Source organism: Gordionus sp. m RMFG-2023, chromosome 2 (genome assembly GCF_954871325.1).
Source record: "Gordionus sp. m RMFG-2023 chromosome 2, tfGorSpeb1-WG-v2, whole genome shotgun sequence".
In the NCBI taxonomy this organism is placed as follows: Eukaryota; Metazoa; Nematomorpha; class Gordioida; order Chordodea; family Parachordodidae; genus Gordionus; species Gordionus sp. m RMFG-2023.
Genome location: NC_088776.1, coordinates 12,823,025 through 12,843,816, shown reverse-complemented (window position 1 = coordinate 12,843,816; position 20,792 = coordinate 12,823,025). Strand labels below are relative to the sequence as shown.

At 26.0% G+C, this 20,792-nt stretch overlaps 2 protein-coding genes across 3 annotated transcripts in view; one reads left to right on the top strand and one right to left on the bottom strand.

Annotated features, from left to right (window-relative positions):
* The first annotated feature begins 1,418 nt into the window (after positions 1-1,418).
* Positions 1,419-4,060, top strand: LOC135924081 (uncharacterized). The gene is made up of 9 exons (XM_065459129.1): positions 1,419-1,585; positions 1,626-1,835; positions 1,880-2,131; positions 2,260-2,713; positions 3,086-3,286; positions 3,438-3,611; positions 3,662-3,763; positions 3,814-3,897; positions 3,977-4,060. Exons 1-9 carry the CDS (start codon positions 1,419-1,421, stop codon positions 4,058-4,060), a joined length of 1,728 nt encoding a protein of 575 aa, XP_065315201.1.
* Positions 4,061-7,917: 3,857 nt separating this feature from the next.
* The window catches only part of LOC135925019 (E3 ubiquitin-protein ligase NEDD4-like), a 31,605-nt gene continuing 18,730 nt past the window's right edge, over positions 7,918-20,792 (bottom strand). For both annotated transcript variants that reach the window (XM_065460152.1, XM_065460153.1), the window contains exons 9-16: positions 20,362-20,699; positions 16,487-16,804; positions 14,094-14,247; positions 13,348-13,443; positions 10,833-11,027; positions 10,511-10,618; positions 8,965-9,134; positions 7,918-8,641 (exon numbers count right to left, since the gene is read on the bottom strand). In XM_065460152.1, the coding sequence (XP_065316224.1) occupies positions 8,539-8,641; positions 8,965-9,134; positions 10,511-10,618; positions 10,833-11,027; positions 13,348-13,443; positions 14,094-14,247; positions 16,487-16,804; positions 20,362-20,699 (1,482 nt within the window). In that variant the 3' untranslated portion in view covers positions 7,918-8,538. The remainder of the gene's footprint in view (positions 8,642-8,964; positions 9,135-10,510; positions 10,619-10,832; positions 11,028-13,347; positions 13,444-14,093; positions 14,248-16,486; positions 16,805-20,361; positions 20,700-20,792) is intronic.

The window sequence follows — 20,792 nt, the reverse complement described above, 5'->3', positions numbered from 1 at the left end:
TTTTTATATCAGCTAAGGAAAATATTTTATTCTATAATAAATAGATGTTGTATCAAAAAATATTATTTTTGGAAATATCTTGTATTGTTTTAATTATTTATATGCTAGTTTATTTTGTATGCAAAATATAATAAATGACAAAATATTAAATTCAGAATAATTGATCAGAGTTAGCAAATTTTAAAAAACTATAATATATTAATATATAACCGGGCTGAAGGCCGGGGAAAAGCGGGATTAGGGGCTATGGGAACAAAGTCCCCCATAAATTTTTTTTTAGTTGAGCCCCCTGAGATTGTAAAGAAGAGCGACGCCCCTGGTATCAATGTATTAGGTCTATAATAAAATAATCAAGTCCTATTTCATCTAATTAATAGATGATCCCTCAATAAATTTAACCTACCCCCTTATAGGAGTCTATCCCCCCCATAAAAATTTAAATACAACCTGCCCCCCCCCCCCCGCACACGTAGATGCTGTAGATAGGCGTTCTTACCTTCTTTTTTCTTTAGAATTTACAATTGTTTGTGAATGATAAATGAGATTTGACATTATTTATGAATCGTTTTTTATAATTATATTATATTAATGAAACTCTTTCATATAATATGATTGAATGCATTCTAAATATATTTTTTATATCAATATATTTTTATTTTATTATAAATATAAATATTTGGTTTAAATTAAGTAATATTATTTTCATTAAAATTTTATGCATTAAATAAAAAATTGCGAAGAGACTACTATTTTAGATAGTATGTATGACTACTTCGTACATACTTTTTAATAATTATTTAAGGCCGGTCATGGTTTAGCATAAATTCTAGATTACCATTCGTGCATAAATTTAAAAACATGAGTATTGCTTCAAATAATGTTACAACAAAGTTATAATCTTTAATATTGATTAAACAAATACAAATTTATAGATCTAGACTTAATGACATTAAATCCCTTAATCAAACTATACCATTTACTCCTATATATCTTGTTTCTGAAAATATTACAGCATGGTTTGATATTATTTGTTCATTATTAGAAGTAAAATATAATTGTTTATAATAACATATATGTATCATGTATTAGGGCAGTCAAATTATTGCTTATTATCATAATGACATTATAAAATATGTGAAAAACTTATTTTCATTATTACCTTTTATTAACAAAGATGTTTATGACTTGATGAATGAATATATCAACAAGTTATTGGGAAATATTTTAAATTATGCAAATTCCTTATTAGATGTAAATAAAATGCTGTAATTATTTTTAAGTATTATATGTAGTCTTGCAATAATCAAGAAAAGTTAATTGAATGTCACAACTCCTTATACATGGTTGTAAATATATTAATAGAATGTTTAAGATTTTATTCTCATAATATACAATTTAATATTATTAAAAAATATAATATGGCCATTGAAAAACTTGCAATATTTATTATTGAAAGTTACAACGATGAATTAATGATATCTAAAGCTTGCCAATGTTATAACCTAGTTATTTTTATGCATACCATTCATATTAATTCTTCAAAGCAACATATAAGCATAAAAATCTTAGACACCTCTATACTGAAGTTATAATTTTTTAATACATTAAATATATATATTTTTTAGAATACTAAATGAAATTAATAGAATTTTAGATCAATATTATATTCCAATTGAAAATTATTGTGATTACAATTATGATACTAATATAAATAAAGAAAACATTTTTAACATGAAGCCTTTAAATTTAAATAAAGATGGTACTGGTATAGAAAATTTAACATTATTTGCAAATCATTTAAAAAATTTAGTTATTATGAACCATTCTATTTTATTGTACATTTTATTATTTAAATTATTTTTTAAAATATTTATTTTAGTTATCACAATCATCAGACGATATATATACAAATCCCCATTTTGAGGGTATTAAAACTTTTTTTCAATGTGACAAATTATATTGAGAAGGAAATTTTATTTAAAAAACTGAATAGTTCCAAAAAAATTAAATTACCATTACACAATGTCAGTTGCTTAAAGGCTCATTTTGAAAATGAAGATTCTGAAATTGAATTAATAACTCCCACTGTAGTATCCATATTATTGCCTATGATAAAGGATCTTTTAAAAATGTAACCAATTATTTATTTTTCTTTACTCAAATCACACAAAAACGATGTACATGGTATTAGTTAGAGTCAGGAACGGGGGGGGGCGGGTTATCTTTTATTCACTATATAATTTTTTATTTATATTACAGCGTCGGTAATAACGCCATACCTTACACTGATATTATAATGGAAAGAATAATCTTGCCAATTGTCAAATTTGGTAATCTCCTAATCAAACATAAAAATTCTCAGATCTCATCTACCATACATGCCGATTTAAAATTGGGAGATGCCTATGCATTTAATTCTTTTATAACCCATCAAAAAATCTTTTCAACCTTCATTACTGCACTCATTGAAGGTTTAAACCAACTTGTTATATCGTTAGGTGCTCATATCCACTTGAAACAAAATGAATCTGAATCACTACTGGAAATTATAATTTTTGCCTTAACCAAAAAAAGTAATAAGGAAGAGCAAAGAAGTGAATCCATGTTTGATATTCAGGCCCAATGCAATGTTTTACACAAGGGATTGATACTAATAGAGTCACTATTTTTGCATCTTAACACAAACCCACTCGAAAATTCAGATTTAGTTAAAGTTTATATAATTTAAATAAAATTTATAAATTTTTTTTTGTTACGTTAACCAAATGACAATTAATCGCTTTCTAAATCTTATCAAATTGGAGTTATGCACCCAATCTTAAGCAGAGATATGCATGATTCATGAGCCAAGCAAACTTTTTTGGGGCCGGTCAATTTACGAATATTTTTGAAAATTTTTTTAAAATTTTGATACAAATTTTTCCTTCCCCGGGGAACCTGCGATCTAAAAAATTTTTCTGTTCGTGCTGGGCTAAAAATATTAATGTGGCAGGCCGAATAGCCTTTTTATAATCGAATTATGGTCAAATTTTAGAAATGAATTTTTTTTAGAAAAATCTAACCAATTATTTTTATGCATTTTTAGAAAGTGTTTGACATTTTAATGAAACCGAAAGATCTCCCAAATACCATATCTTTTAGTGATTGCAATAACCAATCCACGCCTACCAAATTGTACATGAAATGCTTGATGGCTTATATAATGTCTTACCCTTACCTGTCTCAGAATGTATTGAATTATGTTCTAGATTGTTTTGATAAAACATCTTTGCTCAGTGATTTATTAGTAATTGAACCAAAATATGATAATATTAAATATTTTGACAAATTTATGCTTATTTTAAAAATGAAATTAAATCTTATTTTTGCTTATTAATTTACTCCTTGAAAATAAATTTAATTGGATTAAACCTTATTCTTATTCGAATTTTACTTAGATATCTTCGTTTTCGAAAAAGAATTTGATTATAATCGATTCAATTCTTCATCCTAAAATCCCCGTTATACCACGATCTTGTCTGGTAGATGACGAAATCGACAACAAAATGCATAACGTTGATAATATAGAAAAAATAAACGGAATCCAAAACAACAAACACTTTACACACAAGGTAAATATTATATCATACACTTTCATTAAAAAAACACAATATTTTTCCAGGAAAAGTGGCTTGATGATAAAATTATAATAGAAAAAATGGACGAAGAAATTATTTACGTAAATAAATTGAATGATGATGCCAGCGATATAAACAGCTTAAATGTATTTTTAATATTCAAAACTCGATAGGATACTTATTTAAATTTTTATAGCAAAATAATAAAGTAGATCTAAATTCATTTACTCCCCACAAGGATTCAAAGTGCTTGAAATTTGATTTTGGATCTGATAATAAAGTAATTAACTCATTTGTTAATATATTCTTGGGGGGGGGGGGTTTAAATGTTAATATTATTATAATTATCATTATTATAGATCAAAGAACCAATTAGTAACAATTTATCAGAAATTTTCAGTTCATTTGTTGCTCAAAGTAGTTCAGATGAAGATATCGGTTGAATACATAGAAAAAACGAATACATATATATATTTTTTTATTGGTATTAAAATAAAATATTGTGTCGTTTATATATATATAAGATATTTATTAATTTTCAATTATCCGAGACATCATCCAACGAGTTGACACTAGACAAGGTTCAATCACAGGTCTGTCATTCATCATTTGCCTCATATATAAAGATTCCTATTCACAAAAAAACCTAAGAATGAACTATTAAGTTAATTATATAATGTCGTAATTTTTAAAGGAATCAGAAATATCAGGGTTCATGAAAGTTATAAAGGGATACCTAAAAATTAAAGGTTATTTAAGGAATGATATTTCGGTATTATCAAATTTTTAACGATGGTAATGGGGAATCTTATTATAAAATTCGGTTTTACACAACTTTCACTTTTTATTTATAATTTTATTTATTAATTTTTTAAAGTTGTTTTAGTTTTATGAAAGTATATATCAAATATAGGTATTAACTATTAATCGATAGCTAATCAAAAGATCCATTCAATTGAAGATCAACCTCTCCCTCTGGGGTGAATCTAGACCTTCAACAATATCGATATGGGTATTAAATTGTCAGAATAAGTATTCACTCTTGGCCTTACTAAGTAGAAGAATCTTTCCTTAGGCCGGGGGGGGGGGGGTAAAAAAGAAAAGGGAGGAGTAAGTTTCATTGGTAAATAATAATAAGGCGACCGCAGTCCTTATTTCATAACTGACGGCAACCGCCACACCGAAGTATCAGTGCAGATTAAAATATTGAACGGTATTCGCTGTATCGGCGGATTTAAGTCCTTAATTAATTTGGTAACAAAATAAAAGGAACGGCATTCGCCGCACCGCAGGATTAGAGCAGATTTAAATTTACCTAATCGGGGGTCGTTACGGTCAATCGTATATGGGGTAAGTATTAATTTAAGTAAAATAAATTTTTCGTCGTAGTTTATATAAAAAAAATTAATGATCATGATTACATAATTTCCATCTATATATATATACCAAAATTGGGTTTACAACAATTATTGTTCTTGCCATAAAAGAAATAACTATTTTCACAATTATTATAAAAGATTTTGTTCATATTGGCCATCCTTAAATCTGGCTTGGACTAGTTTCAAGTGGCTTTTGGTCCAAAGAAAAAAATACTATAACAAGGTTTTATAAATTTTAATGTGTAAATTCAGGATTAGTTATGTAGCCAAAAAATTGACTTTCGCCTTAAATTATAGTAATTTTATGCACTGATGGTTAAGTTACACAATATAAAATTGTTTGATTAATTTTGTAGTTATTCTCCTAGTATGTATATTTAGATTTCTATTATTTATGAATGTTATGCTCGTTTAAATGACTTTGACCTTCTCTAGTAGCTAGGTGTTCAACCTAATAAAAAAAGTTTTGGGTAGAATTTTAAGCGAACGTAATCAAGGATAATAAAATGAAAATCTATTATGGGTTCCTTTCCTAAATCAAATTATAATGCCTCCATGTTTTTCCATTATTTTATTTTTAATTATTTTTTCACGCTAGATTTCAAATAATATTATAATATTTTATTTCTTCTTCAGTTAAACTTAAATTTTTTATTAGATTAGAAGATCTGTTTGTTAAGGAAATTATTAATAAAAAATTTTTAAAAACCTTTCTAAAAAAATGAAGTAATATTTTTATTACTAGTCGACATAAGCAGGAAATTATTAAAATAAATTTTTCCCCAAAATTATTATAACATTTTAAAAAAGTAAAAATATATAATATTTTTTTTTGTAATTGTTACTTTAAATTTTATTTTATTAGTCAGTGGTTAATTGGTAATGATAAAAAAAATAAATTTATTATTACTTTTGTTTCAATGTTTTTGGACATAAGTTTGACAGATTTTATTTATCGACATCAATACGTGATATCATGTGGACAATTTAATTTTTGTAAAATCTATAACCTTTGCCTATCGTTTATAGGCAATAATGATCGGAGTCTGGTTAGGATATTTTATATCTTGCTTCCTTTCATATCAGTGGTGGTATTTATATCTTTCCATAGAATACAGACTATTTTATAGATCAATTTTCCTCCGAAAGAATAAATTTAATAGAAAGGAAAAGGTTTTTTCAAATATTCCTTATTCTTATAAGTCGCTGCCTTATTTATAGTATAGAATGAAATTCACCACCAAATAGTGGTGATAATCTCAATTTTTAAAAGATGATCTAACTCTAAAAAAGATAAGCCGAATTTTTAAGCGAAATCTATCTTAGCTACGATCGAGGTTTAAGCTTAAAGGAGGGCTCAATTTTGGAAAAAAATATACTATTGCCTTTAGGTTAAGCGAAATTTTTCACTGTTAGGATTTAGAAGATTCAACAACACTGAATTATTGAAACTTAACAATCTTTTAAATGTTTACCTAGGAATAAAAATTTTCAAAAAGGTAGATTGCTAGTTATTAGGATAAAATCAAAAATAAGGGTTGAAACTTATTTGGGAAATAATTTTTTCTCATTTTAGAAAAATAGTTAATAAAAATGTAGATAATTTTTCAGTACCTGAAAAGACGTTCTTATGATAAAAAATATTTTCTTAATGGTCAAGTGCCTGTTTTATTTTTAAAAAAAATTTGACCCGCACGCCTGACACCTATAGTATTATTCATTCGCTGAGCATCCGCCCGATAATTATTTTAAAAATATTTTTAAACCTCCTGCTGCATTATTTTTTTAGCCCGTCCGTTACAACCCTGTATTTCAAAGAACAATCAATTTGCAATTACCCAGACGCAATAATAAGATGCAAAATGAATTCTAATTAAAATGTAATAGGGATGATTTATTTATAAGGAAAATGTCATTTTTTACAAATTAAGATATAAAAATATTGCAGATATATTTGATAGAATAGCGAATAAATGTTTTATCATTATATTATAAAAAAATTTAAAAAGCAATCACGAGCAGATAACATCCTAATTATAAAAAGTATAAATATTCTGATTACTCGACTACCAAAACCCAGACCCGCCAGCTTAAAGTGGGAATTAACATTACAATCAAGAAATATCACAATTACCTTTTATTTAATACCCATATCAAACTTTTATGTTAAATCCCCCCCTCCTTAGGCCAAATCCTACCCATTAAGAATTTATAATTGCAGTCAAAAGATTTAATTATCATTTAAATCCCATATTTGTTATGAAAACCTAACCCCCAAGATAGACCCGCCCACTTAGGAGTAATAAGCGTTACAATAAAATTAGATTTGATACCCATATCAAACAATTTTATGCTTTAAACTAGACCCCCTCCCCTCTCCGAAAATAATCTATTAAAACCATATTTTAATTAACTTTTATTTAATGACTATATTAAATTTAATGTCAATACTATTATTGAAGTCAAAAAATGTTTATTAGTTTTCATTTAATAATAAAAATAATTTTAAATTTAATCCTTACCCCTCAAGTCGCCCACTCAGTAATTCAGTAATAATTAACATTATAATTAAATGAATTAAAATTACCTTTTAATTATATACTCATCAAATTTTTATGTTATATCCCCCCCCCCCCCTTCTCCAGATCAAATCTTATTTATTAAAATTAAGAATACTCTTATTTCAGTCATAAAATTTCAATTATGTGATTATCCATTAAATAATCAACCCTAGGGATCCCTTAAAACTCGCGTTAATCCCGTATAGTTCTGATTCCTTTAAAAATTATGACACATATATAACCTATTAAAAAAAATAATAATTAAAAATGTGATCAGTAAATAATTTTATATATTATATTAAATGCGATCTAGAATTAAGTTTTTAATAATCAATGAAAAATATATACAATACATTTCTAAAAAAAATTTAACGACTATGTGCTGGTATAATTTTATAAATACTTTTAGGACAATATGGCCCATAATGACAAAAAATGTTATTATATTATGTATAATATTTTTTTAAAAAAAAGAAATTTTAATTGAATTAACTTAGTAATAAAACTATAATCAGTCTCATATGTAATAATACTGCGCCGTAAAGAGGTGTTTTGTTAATTCTTAATAATAGCGTTGTTAAACGGCTAACCCAATATTTTAAACAAAAAATATTATGCAAAGTCTGGAGATTTTGCTCATAGATGGCAGAAAGGTTTGGACATCTATTAGCAAAATCTCGAGGCTTGCGTAATATTATTTTGGCTAAAATCTTAATCGAACCGTTTAACATTACTTAATAGCATATAGTATCATTTTTTTATGATAATCGTTTCGCAAAATAAATAATCATTCTGTCAATATGGTAATATTATATAAAAAAAAAATATATATAATTTTTAAATACATTTTTTTTTGAAAAATTGAGCTTTCTTTATAATGATAATAATTTTATTAAATTTTTTTTTTTAAAAAAAAATAAATTTTATAAAAAATCCCATTAGTTTAGATAATTCTGGACATTTACAAAGTCGTTCGTGTATTTAATCAACACCCCCAAAGCCTTTCGCATTTTCTAGAGCCGCGATCAATTTTATCTTTAATTCTTCGTAGCTATTGTAAAATGGCAGATCTAACCGGTTAAAACTGAAGTTGGAAAAAGAAGATGCATATTTCTTATAAATTATAATATTGTGAATAAGAGTAAATTCTTAAATTTATAGCAACTTACTAGTAGTGATCAATTTTTTAAAAATTTTATTTTATAGTTTCAACAACCTTAATTTTAAAAATCTTCTCAAATAAAATTAAAAACTACCGTTTTAGAAAAATAACTTCTTTAAATTTAAAATGAAGTGTGAAAAAAGATTCATAAGGCTACCCACTTACTTTAGCGCGAACTTAATTTATCAAAATCTTTCTTAAAGATTTAACTGCAAATTTAAAACTTTATATTTTAATATTATTACCAAGTGTGAGCTCTGGGAAAGTTTTGAGAGCTTCCCCATTTTTCTATACAAAACTTTTGGGGGCCATTGCTGCCGTATAATTCTTTAAATCCGTTCATAGGCACTCGAGATGTACCGGTTACGAATTGTAAAAGACGAGCTCTCATTTCATTGTTCATCGAAAGGATTACCTTATAAATTATTTGATAATACATTATATTAAACATTAAAATAAATAAATTTTATGAGATATCTGGGAGCTCATAATCGAAGAGATGGAAGCCTACTGTCTCCTTTTCCACTTTAAAATTTGAAAAAAAAAAATTTATTTTAATTTTTAAATTTTTTAATAACTTCTCCATTTCATACCGAAGAGCTAGATGAAATGGAGAAGCATATCAGGGGTGCTTTGGAGAGGAAAATGGCACTGTGGCTTATAATGGAGGCCTATCTAACTATTGTCAAACCGGTTCTGTTGTATAGGTGTGAAGCTTGGATATTGAGCTGCTGAGAAGATGTTGGATGTAACCGAGATGTGAATGATACGAGGGAGCCTAAGAACCAAGCTGGGTTGTATGACCAATGATAGCCTAATAAAGAAGATGGGCGCAGTTCCCTTGTCGGAAAAGGTGAAAGAGAGCAGACTGAGATGACATGGATATGTGCTACGGACTTGCTCAACTAGCGTGAATCGACAAGTTTTCGATCTTAAAGTTACAACTTAGATTTCTCAAATCCACAAGGACATCTCGGATAAAAAAAATTTGTCGTTAATATAGGTTCAAGCCACACCATATGGAAGGGTAGAACGTACTTTAAAGACCTCAACTAATTTTAGGATTAACAAGATGAAGAAGTGATAGATAAACACCTGAAGACCCAGCACCCAAGTATTAGTCTCTCTATCGTCAACATTTTTTATTTCATAATTTAGATATATCATATTTCCTATATATTTTTAAATATAATTTAAGAGTTAGACATTCTTTCAGCAAACTCATAATCATGCCAAGCAATATACTATAAGGCTCATCGTAAATAAGAAGAAATTTTTTAATTTAATTCACAATTTTTTTGTGGGTGGGGGGTAAGTTAAGGTTTTTGAGGGGGAATTGCATCCAATGACATATAGACGCTGTATGGTATAAAATACAAAAATGAGGATGCATGGACATATTTAGAATGTAGCGAATTTGATCATACTATATTCTACTCACTTATCTAGGAACAAAAAAAAACCAATCTTTATTTTTTATTATTTTGTTTATGCAGTGATAAAACAAAATAATTTAAGTACTTATTTATAGAATAAAATAAGAATAATTTGTTTTAACAAAATATTACACTTATCAAATTTATTTCAATTCAAAATATGGACTTTCGATTTTTTAAATTAAAATATACCAAAATATGTTAAAGTTGATTAAACAATCTCTCACATTTATAGTGTTATTTGTTTACCAACAAGTTTTTATAAAAAAAATCAAAATTGTGTTGTTGAGTGGCTATTTATTCAACCGCACAAAAAAAAGAAATAAAATTAATTGAAAATAAAAATAATATTTACTCTCCAAAACCATTGGATTAGAATATGGTTTTGATGATATTCCCCTTTGTATATAGTATTTTCTTTCCAATCTTTAACATCGATATCGCCTAATCCACATAATAAGAGCTTTTAAATTAGTTGTAAAATGATATTTTAAAATTTTTTAAAATAAAATTATATAAAAAGCTTAATCTTATTGGTTGTAAAACAGTTATAAAAATAATGACAGATTTTGATATAAGGATGATGTATTTAAAATGTAATAATAAAAAGTGAGTTCATTTGAAAAGAAAGTTTTATTTTAAAGTAATAACAGTAGGTTAACAAAAAATAATATAACTTCAATTTCATTCTCGTCGAACAGTTTAATTAGATGATTAGGTATAAATTCATTGAATCCTTGCATAAAGGAATGCATCTGAGCTTGAATCCTACTTACGAACCTCCACTGGATGACCAGGTGAATGTATTCAACTTTATTATCATTTTTAAGTGGAATGTTGGCTCCGCCAGGTTTTAGTTCGTAATGTTGTGTCTAGTTTAAAAAAAATTGGTAGATTTATTTATGATATAAATATTATATGTAAATTAAGTGTATAAATAAATAATAAATATGCTATATGTAGTAGTAGGAATTCATTTCCTTTTAAAAAAATAAATAAAATGACCGTTATATTATTTTTTAAACGATCATAATATAATAAAAATGTCCTTTTGAAAAAAAAGGAATTTTTAGCTTTAAATATTATTTTATTTTTAAAAGACTTGATTTTGCAGGAATTGAATTCCTGCACGTTTATAGTACCTACTTTATAATATCAGACAATTTTAATTTATATACTTTTTTTGCATTTCCAATATATCAATTCTTTAGTAGTGTATTCATCAATATCAACAATAAAAAGGTTAAATATAATTTTAGAATAATTCTATATTTGCCTCCTATTTAAAATAAGAGAAATATATATTTTAATGCATTATCTCCCATTTAAAATACGAGAAATATATATTTTTTATGCTCTTAAAATTTTAAAAAAATATGGATATAAAAAAAATTATACAAATGTCTCACTTTAATAAATGGCTTTCTTATTATCACTGAACCCTATTGTTACTACTGAAACAAATTTCTATATTATTTTTACTTTCTTTTTCCTTTCTTTTATTTTATTGATTTCAGCCAAGAATAATTTCCAAAAAAATTTGAAAAAGAAAAAAAAACATATTTTACAATAAAAATTATATTTATATATTAAAATTACGCGATATCATTTTCCATAATAAATAATAAATTAAAATAAATATTCCGATAAACAAAATAACAAACTATTTTTCCTTTATAATAAATTAAATGAAAATAAATATTCCGATAAATAAAATAACAAACTTCTTCCTTTTATAATAAATTAACAGAGAAGAAAAAATATAAAGAGAAAGCAATTAACGTATAAACCAACCGATTTATTTCCAATATTAATCCCCCATTTCTCCGACAGTATTAATCCAAAATAAAAATTGTCTGAAATTAATATGGCAGGTAATTAACCTATTAGAATATAAATACAGCAAAATCAAGTAGGTTTCAATGAAAAATTTAAAAGTTAACGGTTTTTCAGTATAACCTACGAGATAATATATTTTTTATTTTAAATTTGAAATTAATTCTTCTTTTTTAATTTTAGTGCTATATTTAAAATTGGGTATTTTATGAGGGGAAAAATTTAATATATAAAAATATTTGGAAAATGTAAAAATTATGCAAATATAGGGTAAGTCATTATAGTAAAAACAAAAAATTAAAAAAATGAAACAATTTGTGTTTTCATTTTTGCACAATACTACAAAATAAATGACGAACCATTAATATATTTTCAATATAGAAAGAAAAATAATGGATCTTTTAATGACTAACAATAACAATACATTTATTATTAACGATATTATAAAAAATTTATCTCTGGGATTTCATAAAAACGAAGAAACTATAAGAAAATATACTTAAAAAAAAGGATGGTCCAAAAATGTGCAGGAAAAGACCTGATAGGAGGAACACACTGGGAGCTATCAATATAAGCCAAATTTATCGTATAAAAATAATGAATATAATATAGCCAAAGAAAAAATATTTTTCTTAGATGAGACAAGCATAAATTTACATATTGCACCTGTTTATGCCTGGGCACCATATAACGTCAACTGTTAAAGTCCGACCATCTGGTATTTAAGTATATTATGTAATATGGGAATCGAAGATGTGATACTTTATCGCATCATCGAGAGTTATGGGCAATGCATCGATCCATAAAAACCATCTCATTGATAGTTTTAAAGAGCGAATAGAATATTTATCACCCTAATCGCCCCAACTAAACTCAATAGAAAATTTCTTTGGAGTATTAAAAAACAGGTCAATCAATCCCCGACCAAATATAAGACACGAAATAGTTCATAATGTAGCATCAATTCTTAATGAATTTACTATTCATTAGGACTTTTCAAATTATTATAATAAGATGCATCAATATTTGGAAATTGGTTATCTAGGACAACCGAATTAAGATAAATTTATATTGAAATATATTTTAAGGGAATATGTAGAAAATCGGAATACATAAAGAAAAAACGAAAATTTAAATAATCAATTTTTTAAAATTATAATGTATTTTTTTAAATCTGTTATGTTATATATTATGTATTGGATCCATTTTTTTAAAAAGTATTATGCAAAAATAAAAACACATATTGTTTCATTTTTTGTTATAAATGAATAATATATCTAGTCAATGATCAAAATTATTATATGGAAACTCTTTAGATTGTAAGACTTTAAACCCTAAAATATTGTATAAACTTACTTCTCCTAAAAAGGATTCGTCTATAGAAAAGGTGAGGCCTAAATCTTTAGGATCATTGTCCCTTATCCAACATAACGATTTGTAGTATTCGGAGTCCTTCAGAAAAAAATACAATTTTTTAAAGACCAAAATTTATGTGAGTAGAATCCTTAAATAGGATAAAATTATTATATAATAAAAAAAAGAGAAGCCTTTAACCCTTCAATGATAAGATTGAAAAAATGGAGTTGGGTGGGTCAGCTTGATATTTTAGACATTCATAAGTTATTTTCAAGTTAATTATAAATAAAATAAATTAAGATAATTTTTGTAAAAGTGTGTCAAAGATAAAACAAAATTGATACAAATATTAATTTTATATTTTTATTAGGTTGTGGTTCAAAATCTGCTTTAAGAATTCGATGTTTCAAAACTCAGAAATTTGTAAATAAAAAAAAATTCAGACCCAACCTTAACCTATATACATTTTTTAAATTAAAAATAGCCTTCAAAAAATTATTTTATATTTTAAAAATCTTTGCTTGAAACTGCTGACCATACAGAAGGCTATTTAGAAAACCTAGATCAAAAAATAAACAGGTATTTATGTAGTGACAATTTTAAAAAATCTTTGGGGTGTTGCTATGTCCGAGTAAATTACTTAAGGGTTAGTAGGGAAACACTACTTGATTAAAAACACCATGATTTTCAATGCAAATTCCAGAAGTTGATTTTTATTAAAATTAAGTTAAAAAAAATTAACGTACGACAGACTCCATGTCTCTTAACATTATTCGTTTGCCTAGCATCATTTTGTAAAATGGTCTTATGAAAAAAGCGGAGTCCAATAATTTTCCATGATAAACCGCCATCCCGGCTATCCGCCCGAAAAATTTAAAATATTTCAAGTGCAAGTTGTTGCTTTGTAAATTTTTTTTTTGTGATATATTATAAATAATTTATTTTTCAAGCAACTTTAAGACACTATATAGAGAAGAGGGATCAAAAAAATAGATATAATAAACAATAATTATCACATTTTATTAGCAAGCACCTTTATTCCTGCCTATATAATTGAAATATAAAAGGCCGGTATGCATGCGTGGCCAAGTTTAAAAAAAAAATCAGATGTCGGCAAAAATATTTTTCAAAAAATATTACTGTTTTATGATTATTAATTTATATTTTATAATAATCATTATTACATCTTATCGCATATATATTCCAATTTACATTTATTTTGCATTCATAGCAGGAATAAATACGTCAAATTTATTTTATTAATTAATATCGACTTCAAATTTTCCTTGGCGTTATATTTATCTACCATTTTAAATTTTCCAGCAAATAATTTGAAACTTTTTTAAAAGCAAGACTAAAAGTAAAATATTTCAAAAATACGAAATAGATTTGATTGAGACTATGAGGATAGCTGAAAGCATTATATTGGGAGTTATAAAAATTAAGGCAAATGAGTCAAAAAGAAGAGTTCTATGAATTTAATATTTGTCCACCTCGACTAGCAACAAAGCAATCTCATCATTCTATTCGAATACTAACATAGGGTCACAATTGAAAAATACTATACTCTTTATCCTCCTCTTGGATACTTTAATAATTCAGATGAATGAAAGGTTTTTGAAGAATTAGGCAGCACCGCTACTACAGAATTCTTCCGAATCTATTTCAAATCTTGATAAAAAAAATTAAATATTTGACAGATTTTATTGTGAAAGATTAGTAGTATCCCAATGATGCGTTACAGATGAATAAAGTTAAATTGGTTGATAATGTTCCAAAAAATTCTCTAGACGCTTCGCATAATTTCAAGTATATTTTAGACTATTTTCCTAATATATTCAAATAATTATATATCTTGGCAACTCTACCCATTAGTAACTTCTACCAATAAAAGAATATTTTTTTCTCTAACAAAAATAAAAACATACCTGAAAAGTAGTGTTGTTAAATGGCTCGATTTGAGCTGATTTTTAGAAAAAAAGCTCAATATTTAACCAAATCAGCTCAAATCGAGCCGTTTAACTATACTATTGAGAAGTACTCCTTCTGAAAATAGATAGAATGTGTCAGCTCTTCTTAATACACATAGAGAGTTGACACTAGTGTTGTTAAACGGCTTGATTTTTAAAAAAGGATATTAAGCAAGCCTGGAGATTTTGCCCATAGAAGGTTTGAACATTTATTAAGGAAATCTCGAGGCGTGTGTAAAATTTTTGGCGAAAATATTGGGTTCATTTTTAAAATTCGAGCCGTTTAACAACACTAGTTGACAACTAATAAAATCATTGAAAATTATCTCAATCCCAAAGAAGATTGAATTTCAATAAGATGCTTCTTAATTATATTTTTTTCCATTTTTTAATGCAGCATATTTTTTTACCAAGAATACTTTGTAAGCTTATATTCGCAATAATTCTTAAGAATATTTTTGTGCATTAATCTATATTTTTAACATTTTTTTAAAAATATAATTTAAATTCATATGTGAAATTTTAAATGCTTATAATATATTTCATAGCATACGCTGATTATATATTTTTATTTTATTATAAATTTATATTCGAATTTGTATATTAAATATCCAATATTTCATAGTCACTAGTCCTAATAAATTTCTGAAACTTAAGATACTCTTAACTTCTAGAAAAATTCTAAAAAAAATTTCTAATTATTCACCCAAAATAAATTCCTGCTTACGCGCCTAAAATATAAAATCTTTTTAAAGACAGTACAAATTTTTGATATATTTCAATTTTTTTTATCACTAGGTAATAAAAAACATAAAGCAAGCCACTTTCTTATATATGGACAAATTAAAAATATACAATTATCATAAGTCGACCAAATTCTTTTGCTCCATTATAATTAAATGAAATCATAAAAATATAAATCAGAGACTTGGAGGTCTGGCCATAAGCCCGGCCTGTGCTTTTAATTTAAATATACCCGGGGCGGGCATATATTTTAAAACCAAATTTTAAATCGCCATCATATAATTTTTAAAAATCCGGACCGGGCCTGAAAATATAAAATCCGGGCCGGGCCAAAAAATTTCTGAAAAAAAATCCGGGACGAGCCGTGCAAATGATACCTCTTCAGCTCTCTTATATAAATATAAGATAAAATTAAAGTTTATTACCAGGCTTTATTTTTGTTTAGCCCGCCTTTACCGCTCGATCCGGCCTTATTTCCACTACCATTTCCACCATTATTATTTTTAATACTTTTACCATTAACACTAGTATTAACTTTAGAGTTGTTATTAGAGTTCGCGTCGTAATCTATGAGTTGCTTGGAATTCGGATTTATTTGAAGCGTATAATTATCGACCGCCGAATATTCGAAAAGGCCGTAATAGGGGTTAAATATTTGTCGTGAAAGCAAGAAAAACCATTCCCTGGCCGCGCCGCCATAATCCATGACGGCCTCGCCCTGAAATTGAATCCAGAGTTTATGTCTTTTATAAAAAATTTTTTTTTAGTATAACAAGTTTGTTAAAATAAACCTTAAAGGGAAAACAAAAGGAGAGCCCCTGAAAACTGGTCTGAAGGTCAAGATAGGGTCTAAAAATGGGATAGGTTATAAATCCCGAAAATCGCTAAAAATTGGGATCTTATATCTCCTAAGAAGTATAACAATATTGTTAAAATAAGCTTTAAAGGGAAAACAGAAAGAGAGTCCTGAAAGCTGGTCTAAAGGTCAAGCTAGTGTCTAAAAATGGGATAGGTTTTAAATTGCTAAGAATTGGGATTCTCGCTTATATCTCCTAGGAAATTTTTAAAGTAAATTTGAAATTAGTTAATAGATGCTAAGGAAGTATAAAATAAAAATTGAGTTTTTAAATTTTTTTTATTAAAAATAGAGGAAATATAATTTTCAAATTTACTTTAAATATTTTCTAAGTGATATAACCGGAATTCCCAATTTTTAACGATTTAGAAAGGGAATCCAAAAAATATATAAAAATCGGGCAGGGTTCGTTCATATATTATTTGAAAATTTCAAAGTGATATAAATCAAATATAAAAAATTTGATAGCAAAAAAAATAAACAGGAAATAATGTTTTAATGTGTTGAGTGAGAGTAAAAAAAATATAGTTATGTTGAAATTAACAACTCTATAAGTTATTGGCTTTCGTTATATAATAAATGACATAAAATTATTAGGGCTGTGCCGATCTACATATTTTTCACCGATCCGATATATATATATTAATTTTTCACCACCACTCTTTGAACCAAATGTAATTAAGAAATCAATACTTTTTACGCAAAAGAATTATGCATTTAATTTTTTATTTCAACTATAATTTTAAAAAAAATTATATTATAATAGATATAATAATATATCCATTTTATGTTGCTTTATAAAATTGTAATATTTAACATATAAAATTAAAATTTATTAGATTTTTTTAAATAAATACAAGAGCCTCTAGATTTTCAGGCAAAGGATCAGAATATTTCAAAATATTAGTTTTATTAAGAATGACTGATATTGTTGGCTGACTTTCAGGGCTCTTTGTTTTTAAAATTTGATTTGTTTTTTTAAATATTTCTCGTGCTTTTTGTATTAGCTCTTCGAATTCTGTTTGATGGAATCGCTTTAAATGTTTCCGAATATTTGTTGTATTAGATGAATTTTTCATTATTCCTCCCCGTGAAATTAGAATTCCGCAGATAACGCATTTTGCAAAATTCTCTTTATCTTATCAAAATATTTCCATAATTCAGAAACCATATTTAAAATAATTCTTTTATTTTAAAATATAAATAATAAAATTGGTGTTATTTTTTAAAAAAATTAAAAATAAATAAAACTTTGCCTTTCTATTTTTATAAAAAAACTTTTAAAATCTATTTAAAAAAATAAATAACATTTGCATTGTTTAAAATAAAATTATTTAGAAAATATTATTAATGTAAAATAGAAACTCACTGAAACTCGAAAAAATTTATTATTTTTTTAAATATTTTTTTTAATATTTATTTTAAATATTTAAAAAAAAAATTTTTTATTAAAAAAATAATAAATATGATGTAATAAAAAGTTTCATTACTCAAAAGTTTTAAGAATTGCATTTTTAGTAAAAGGATCGGATCGGGTTTTTACAGGTATCGGTCCGATCCAATATTTTTGGGAAACAAGAGAGGACTCGTTTACGGAGAAGTGTTCTTCGAGCTTTATAACTTGAAGGATATGTTGCGATACTATGAAGCCTTAAATGACAGATTTTTTATATATGGCGATTCCGAATTTATGCAAATCAGATGCACATTCGTCAAGATATGAACAATATCATTTCTTTATTTTACGAAAACAAACATTTTTTTGTTTGAATTATCATATGTTAATGAGTTAATTAAAAAAAAATTTTTTTAAAATATATTAAATTGGCACTTAATGAGTTTTCTTATTGTATACCTTACAAATTCCCTAAGCTAATCGGACCTTTAACAGAAGTTTATATAGAAAGGGTACTTGACTACTTTTCGACCAGCACATCATCGGACTCCGTTAAAATAAATGCCATACTTGCTAATTTATCTGATGATGCGTTCGACAATATTAAATCTATTTGCTCATATACTGAGATTTTGGACCTTAATATAGTGATTAAAAAACTTGGATACCTTTTACCAAACACAGGATAAAAATATTTCAATTAATAAATTTAATCTAGCATGTCAAAATCCTAACGAAAATTTTTTAGAATGGTACGTTAGACTATCCAAATTAAATAAAAAATAGGGCTGTGCCGATATTAAATATCGGATCGGACCGATACCTGTAAAACCCCAATCCGATCCTTTTACTAAAAATGCAATTATTAAAACTATTGAGTAATGAAACTTAGAATTATTATTACATCATATTTATTATTTTTTTAATAAAAATTTTTTTAAAAATATTTAAAAAAAATAAATAAAAAAAGATATTTAAAAAAATAATAAATTTTTCCGAGTTTCTATTTTACATTAATAATATTTTCTAAATAATTTTATTTTAAACAATGCAAATGTTATTTAATTTTTAAATAGATTTTAAAAGTTTTTTTATAAAAATAGAAAAGAACACCCAAAGTTTTATTTATTTTTAATTTTTTTTAAAAAATAACACCAATTTTATATTTATACTTTAAAATAAAAGAATTATTTTAAATGTTTCTGAATTATGGAAATATTTTGATAAGATAAAGATCATTTTGCAAAATGCGTTATCTGCGGAATTCTAATTTCACGGGGAGGAATAATGAAAAATTCATTTAATACAGCAAATATTCGGAAACATTTAAAGCGATTCCATCAAACGGAATTCGAAGAGCTAATACAAAAAGCACGAGAAATATTAGAAAAAACAAATCAAATTTTAAAAACACCCTGAAAGTCAGCCAACAATATGAGCCATTCTTAATAAAACAAATATTTGGAAATATTCTGATCCTTTGCCTGAAAATTAGAGGCTCTTGTATTTATTAAAAAAAAATCTTATAAATTATAATTTTATATGTTAAATATTACAATTTTATAAACCAACATAAAATGGATATATTATTATATTTATTTTATCTATTATAATATCATTTTTTTTAAATTATAGTTGAAATAAAAAAAATTAAATTAAATGCATAATTCTTTTGCATAAAAAATATTGATTTTCTTAATTACATTTGGTTCAAAGAGGGATGGTGAAAAATCAATATAAATATCGGATCGATTTTGAACCAATAGCGGATCGGATCGGTGAAAAATATGCGAATCGGCACAGCCCTAAAAAATATTAATTTTTTTTCTGACATTTTTAGAAAATTTTTAGCACCTCGTGTATATTTTTATTAATTTTTTAAAAAAGATTAGTTAATTTTAGAAAAAAATGAAGTAAGTGAAATGGGACTTGAGCAATTTTAATTAAATATACTTTCGTTAATATTTTACAGCGAGAAACAACAAACAATAAAATATCAAAAATTATGCCAAACTTAATTTTTTGCAATAATATTATGGCACAATCACTTTAAATAATCGGGTTTGAGTCCCATGATAATCCGAAAAGAATCCTCGAGTATTCGGTCCCTCGATACTTTGATTTCTATCTTATTAACTATGGAGGAAGTTGTAGTGGAAGAGGTACTAGCTATGCTACCGGTGCTATTATGATCTGCCGCAGTTGGATTGTTCGAATTTATGGCACTGTGGTGGCTCGATAAATGGGCCGAGGCTAATTGATTCGCCAGCTGTGTTAGCGAACTATTATTGTTAGTTGACGATGAAGGGTGGGATAATTTTGGTTTAGGCAGGCAAGATTTAAAATATTCATATTTCCTTTTGTAATCTCGAGAGTAAGGAACCGCCTATTCGAAAGAAATAATTATTTAAATATAGAAAAAAAATGGTCGTAATTATAATTGTGTATTTAGGGCTTCGCTTATCGTAATCGCGAGCGC

What these genes read in the sequence shown, in the direction of transcription:
- LOC135924081 (XM_065459129.1), top strand. Translation starts at nt 1,419, where the DNA reads ATGGCCATTGAAAAACTTGCAATATTTATTATTGAAAGTTACAACGAT. An exon ending in ATAAAGGATCTTTTAAAAAT is followed by an intron (nt 2,132 to 2,259) that starts GTAACCAATTAT and finishes TTTATATTACAG; the next exon opens with CGTCGGTAATAACGCCATAC. An exon ending in GCGATATAAACAGCTTAAAT is followed by an intron (nt 3,764 to 3,813) that starts GTATTTTTAATA and finishes AAATTTTTATAG; the next exon opens with CAAAATAATAAAGTAGATCT.